This window comes from Tribolium madens, unplaced genomic scaffold, assembly GCF_015345945.1.
Source record: "Tribolium madens isolate multiple individuals breed KSU strain unplaced genomic scaffold, Tmad_KSU_1.1 Scaffold_96;HRSCAF=242;Tcas5.2_LG5, whole genome shotgun sequence".
NCBI lineage: Eukaryota > Metazoa > Arthropoda > Insecta > Coleoptera > Tenebrionidae > Tribolium > Tribolium madens.
The window spans coordinates 10,298,757-10,305,001 of NW_025401068.1; the positions used below are offsets into that span (position 1 = coordinate 10,298,757).

The 6,245-nt window shown below is 34.5% G+C and overlaps 1 protein-coding gene across 1 annotated transcript in view; it reads left to right on the top strand.

Moving 5' to 3' along the window:
- Window positions 1-6,245, top strand: part of LOC123013245 (neuroligin-4, X-linked-like) — a 105,393-nt gene that overhangs the window by 41,291 nt on the left and 57,857 nt on the right. The window contains exon 3 of the mRNA XM_044411668.1: window positions 3,198-3,835. Within this exon, the coding sequence (XP_044267603.1) occupies window positions 3,394-3,835 (442 nt within the window). The 5' untranslated portion in view covers window positions 3,198-3,393. The remainder of the gene's footprint in view (window positions 1-3,197; window positions 3,836-6,245) is intronic.

Below are 6,245 nucleotides of genomic sequence, written 5' to 3' on the forward strand. Positions count from 1 at the left end.
AAAACTAGTACTATATGTAAAATTAACCGGAGAACACGCCTGTATAAACCCTGTTGACCTAAGACTCATAGTTTTTGAGATATTAATTTTTTTTATAAAAAAAAGTTACCAAAAATTTGAATTTTAAAAATCGCACAGCATTAAACTTGAAATAGATAACTTATGAAACCTTAGAAAACAGAAAAAAATCTGCAATAAATAAATTTGAGAAGAAATTATGAAAATCAAAGAATTTAAAATTTTGAAAACTGCAAACATAAGAGTTAAAAAGTAAAATATGCATGAGATCTAAAATTTTTAAAATCTGTACCTTTATGTTTACGAAAATTCTAAAAATCCAAAAATTGAAAAAAATATTAAGACCTAAATTAATAAGAATCTAAAGAAAACAGTGAAGGCTGGCAGTTTCGATTATCAAATTTTTTACTGTAGTCGCAAAAATTAGAGATTTTTGTGCAAATTATAACATAGATATTTGAGAAAAAAATCTATAAACTTGAGAACAAAAAACCTGGTTAGGTACTACTAAAATATATTAACAATCTCAAAAAATAAAGTAACTTTTACAAATTCAAAAACTGCTCAGTCTGAAAACCGAAAATAAAAGAAAAAATCGAAACACTTTTATAATTAAACTATAAAGAAATAGATTATCTGAAAACTAAAAACTATTAAAAGTAAAACATGCATAGTGATGCAAGTTGAATTTTCATCACGATTAATCGTATAGAAAGTTATACTTTTTTAAACGATTTCTATAGTTATATATTTCTATAGTTTCTATAGAGTTTTTTACAAAGAGCTCGCGATACATTACGATTTGATTTATCAAATTGATATCTTTTTGGTCTTTGGGGTTTGTGGGATTATCACTATGCAAAAAAATGTTGTGTACAACTCGTTTTGAAAGTCTTTTTTTCACTCATTTGCTTGATTAACTCGGGCAGAACCCTCGTTAATCCACTGCAAATTCGCGAAAATAAGTATGACTTTCAAAACTAGTTGTATAAATAACTATTAAAAACTTTTACTTAAACTTAGAATCTTTGATGTATTTTCAGCTTTTGCACTTTTAAGATTTTAGTTTTTTTCTATTTTCAAGTTTATAATTTTAATTTTACACAGGTTTAGATGTAGTTTTCTAGTTATTTTTATTCTGTAGTTTTATTTTTTATTTTTGTTGTACTTAATATATGTAAAATAAACCTGTCAGTTGCAAAATTAAATTTAAATTAAATTTTTATAAAACTAGGAGGTAGCAAAATAGAGATTTAAATATGTTTTCTTGGCGCATCCACCATTTTTGCATCAGATAGGAAAATTAATGTAAACGCTGAATTGTAAAACTTGCGTAAGAAAACAAAGTTTTTTCGAGTGTTTTCATTGAAAGAGAGACAAACAAACGTAGAAAAATAATCTCGCATGGAATTAATTTTCTTCAATTAATGCTTGTTTGTTTTGCTTTTATGAGCGAACATCCGGACTTAAAAGGTGAACATCCTTGTAAACACAGCGTAGTATTTTTTGCTTGAAAATTCCAAATCTAGGATTAAGGTTAATCTCCGAAAGGCCGAACGATGATTTAGTGAGTCCCGATGAATGGGAAATAATCCTTGTGTGGGCTTAATTCGGCTATAAATCGCGCAATAATGCAAAATACGTAAAAAACCGGCGTTATCGCGACACTGTATTACATTTTTACGGGCGATATTAAGAAAACCACTTATATCGACCGGAATTGGTGTTTTGAGTGCGACCGGCTGTAAAGTAGAAACGGTTGATTTGTGCCCGGAGCGCTGGTAGATAATTAAAGTTGTTTACAGCCGGATTTGCGTTTTAAATCCGGACTCAGATGGTCGAAATTGCGCCGATGTATGGTCGTCTGTGTACGGGCCTTGGGTAAAGATACGGATCGGGGATATTGATTGGGGGCGTAAATAATGGATATAAATTCGAAGAGGGATGCGCTTTACTTAACAAATAAAAGAAAGGAATAAATAAGGCCGGAGTCGATTGGATTTTGGGTAAAAAATCCGGGCTTTGAGTGTCCCCGGACTAAAACAATGACTTTCTGATTTACGTCGCGGCATTGTGTGTGGCAAGTGTACTTTTAAAAATTATACCATTTGTAAAACCAGAAGTGCTAACCGAACAAAAAGAAAGCGCCGGCTTTTTACATCTAGTGTTACGACATCGCACTTGGATGGAATTTAAATTTCCGCCGGAAAATATTATAGGCGCACAATGTAAATATGGAAATGCGAGGATTTCCATTAGAATGACGAAAAATGGCTAATTATTCATTCGATAAATGCACGGCCTTTCCGACACTATTCCCAATAATCAAATTCCATTGTTCTAGAAGTACGAAATGAAATTTTCAGCTCATGTGCGGTGCGCTTTTACATTGTGTTTCATTATCGAGAAATAAAACTGAAACGAAGTTAATCAACAGTGTTTTATACCCCGACTGTACTTTACATATTACATTACTTGCGAAAACGAGATATAAAGCCTTTCCACAACCGACAAACAATGACTGGAAGTCGGAAAATCAACCAAAAGGAAACTTCACAGAGATGTTCAAGGCTAAGGTCCGTTTTCGTACTCACGTAATTTACTCAACGTAAATGGTAAATTGAAAAGCAGACGTCAAAGCAAAAAGACACCACATTGAATGTATAAAAGGGACACGTCCAAACACACTTACTATAAATGTGACTGCAATATTATATGTAATTCGAAATTGTGTTTGCAATTAGTTTTCAAACTAAAAACGAGCAAATACGAAATATAAATTGCTTCTCCGCGTCTGAAGCCAGTTTTTTTTATCAAAACTCATTTAGCAATTTGTCAAAGAGACTCCGATACTCAGACTTTTTCCATTTTAATTTCGTATCGGCTGTTTGTTTTTCTTCAGCGAGTTTTTGTCAAGCGATACGACAATTATTGCCCCGTAAACAAGGCTAATAATTCCTCCCTGCACTCGTGCAATAACGGGGTTATTCTTTGATGAATGTTCACTTTTATTCCACAGGTTTTGATCCCAAATTGGATTGACAAATGTTTGGGTTACGAAAAATTTTAATGGAAATTTGTGATTGATCGTGGCCGGAAAATCGAATATTTTGTGGGACATAAACACATCAATCTCGAGTTTAGAGAAAAATCGCAAGTTAATCATTGTTTCGTTTCAGATGGCGAGCCAGTCCGGATCTTCAAGAAACAATTAATCCGGGCCGCTTAGTGTTTTTTCGTGTTGGGTGTTTTTCGGCGGCAGAAAGTGTAGATTTTTCATTAAAAGTTGGACGAAGTTTCCTGTCGTAAACCCAAATTTAAATTCAAATTAATATCGGCGATTTTTCGTGACGAGATGTTCCCAACTTAACGAAGATGGGCATTAAAAGCAGGGGAATCGTCTGGATTTTAATTTTCTTCACTTTGATACTCTCGAGCCAATGCAACTCATTTATGAAAAACGCTAAGATAAGTCCGAGAATCGTGCAGACTCGATATGGGCGGCTGCAGGGCCTGGTGGTGCCCATGCATCGCTATCTCAAACCCATCGAGGTCTTCCTGGGTGTGCCATATGCCACGCCTCCAGTCCAATCGAACAGGTTTAGCCCCACGAGGACGCCCAGTCCCTGGGATGGAGTCCGGGTTTCGGATAAAATGGGTCCAGTGTGTCCGCAAAAGCTCCCGAATATCAGCAACGAAACCGCAGCGTTGGAGAAGATGCCTAAAGGGAGGCTGGAGTATCTGAAACGGCTTCTCCCCTACTTGAAAAACCAGAGCGAAGACTGTCTTTATTTGAACATTTATGCTCCTGCACAAGGTAAGTCAAAAATTTTCATTTTCTTGCCAGTTAATCTCTCTATAAATTCTTGATTGCTCCAACTCTGAGCTGCGATCGTTAATAAAACTTTTAATATACGAGACAATTTCCTACGTCTTAATAATTATTTCTCCCGTAATCGCCGTTTCCTGAATTATGAAAAAAGCTGGAGTAAGTTGGTTTTAATTGCGAGTTGGCGCAAATAATTGAACAGTTTTTATTTTTGAACACGTATTGGCAGCTGCTACCAACCTGAAACAAATCCAATAATGCCGGTGGAACAAATTAAAGAGGAATTTCAGGAAAAGTCCGGTATAACATATTCCTGAAGCGTTCGTTATATGTACATAGTTAAATGAGTTTCGAATTTAACTTGGCCGCTTTCCAGCGTGCATTACGACTCAATCGATACGACAAAATATAAGGATACAAGAATTCGGTCAGTGTAGGGTCCGGATTAGGCCTTATCTCCGCTTCTAAATCACGAATAATTGATCGCTCTCTGCCATAACGTCGAAATTTTCCAAAACTAGGAGATTAATTGTCGCAATTTTTGTATGTCGTGTCTCGCAATCGAATTTTTTCGTGTTTGTAATGCAAATTTGCAACGCAAATAAAAATTGACATGTCGACATTCCTACTACCTAATTTGTTACATTAATGAAACTTTTATTTCACTGTTAAATTGAAATTTCACATTGGTGATAAAAAATTGGATTAACTCAAAATACAATGTTACAAAGTGTATGAAATATTTTATTTTTATTTAACTTGCTTTATGCTGGATCGTTTATTTGCGGCTGTAAGAAAACCATAAAATGACAAATAGTCTTATAACAACCATTGTTACATATTTTCTAACATAAACTCACTTAACTACTCATTTCTGGAATGATACAACCTCGTAAAAACATTCCGACGAAATGTGAACACACTAATTGCTGAAAAAAACTTCTATTTTAATAAAAAACGTGACGATTATTCAGGTGCATTAACAATAGCGGTTGAATTAAAATTAGCAATAATAGAAACTAATTAACGCAACGCAAAATTTCACAAATAGGTTGTTTCAGCTCGAATTATCATGAATTTTCGTCCGTAAACGCCCACTATCGAAAAGATGTTTACACCTCTTGAAATGCTAACCATGTCTGAAGCAATTACCTTCGACCTAATTTGATCTCGTTAGCACAACACACCGCATCTGCACCTATACTCGTTTCAATTTATCGAGACTAGTTTACCACAAAAGCTGCACCAAAACGAATAAATTCAATTTAGGGCAAAACTGATAATGGAATGTAAACCAATCGAGAAAAAAAAGAAGTTTCAATCTTATTGGCAAAATTGAAAAACTCCAATTTTCTTCATGTTTCGTTATTAAAGACGGAGACGTTTAATTAAATCGTTGTAATGAAATATTTCATATTTTATTATTTTGCTCGTGAACAATAAATTTGAGTTATAAATCGATCGTAAATGTGAAATATTCCTACTAAAAAAATTTAAATCGGGTGGAACAGTATAAATAGAGTTTTTCAGTGCGTTGTGAAACAAAAACAATATTTGCAGAGATCTGCATTCTGTAAACAATATTTCAATCAAACTTCATGAAATTGAATATTGTGCAAGCTGTCCATTAAAATACGGAACTATTTGTGTTTAAAATAATCTCTGACATTTATCACTAAATATGTTTAATTCAAAATAACGACTACGAAATCGGCTTAAATTAATTGGGTTTTTTTTCGATTTTTCGGTGTGTACACCTCGAGTAGAACTGTCTAATTGCGGCCGCTTCGATCCGGTCACAATCAGAGAGAATAAATAGTGCACCGATGAGACAAATTCCGGGCTCGTACCGGAAACGAGTAAAACAAATAGCCCAAATCAAGTAAACATGGAATGTTTGGATCAGCGAGGACGAGGGAAGAAATTTAAAACTGAAATAAGTAAACTGAAATGAGATTTATACAGTCGATTGTGTTCCGATTGGCTCGACACAAGACATATGTTGGAGGGGTTCGGTGTTCGATGTTCGGCCTCGGAACGCGCTCTCTTGCTTACAAACTACTAAACTCGACTGTTTAGCATAGAAAATCGATCATGTAGGTACCCACACGATGAGCGAAATGTCAAAGATACACACAAGTGTCTTCTAAATCCAGGGGCGATGGCCGCAAATGCCAGGGCCGGACTGGAAACTGCCGCAGATGGGCTCCGGGGCTAAACGGTTCTGCGATAAAAATGTGACGAGAGATCGATTTGCTTTACAATATTTTAGTAATTTTTTAACAAGAAGAATAAAAAACTAAAAATCTTTAAGACACAATAGAAAGAAGAAAAATACAAAACTTCTGATCAGTTTTTTGCTATTTTAAACATTGAAAACTTAAACAAATAAAATATT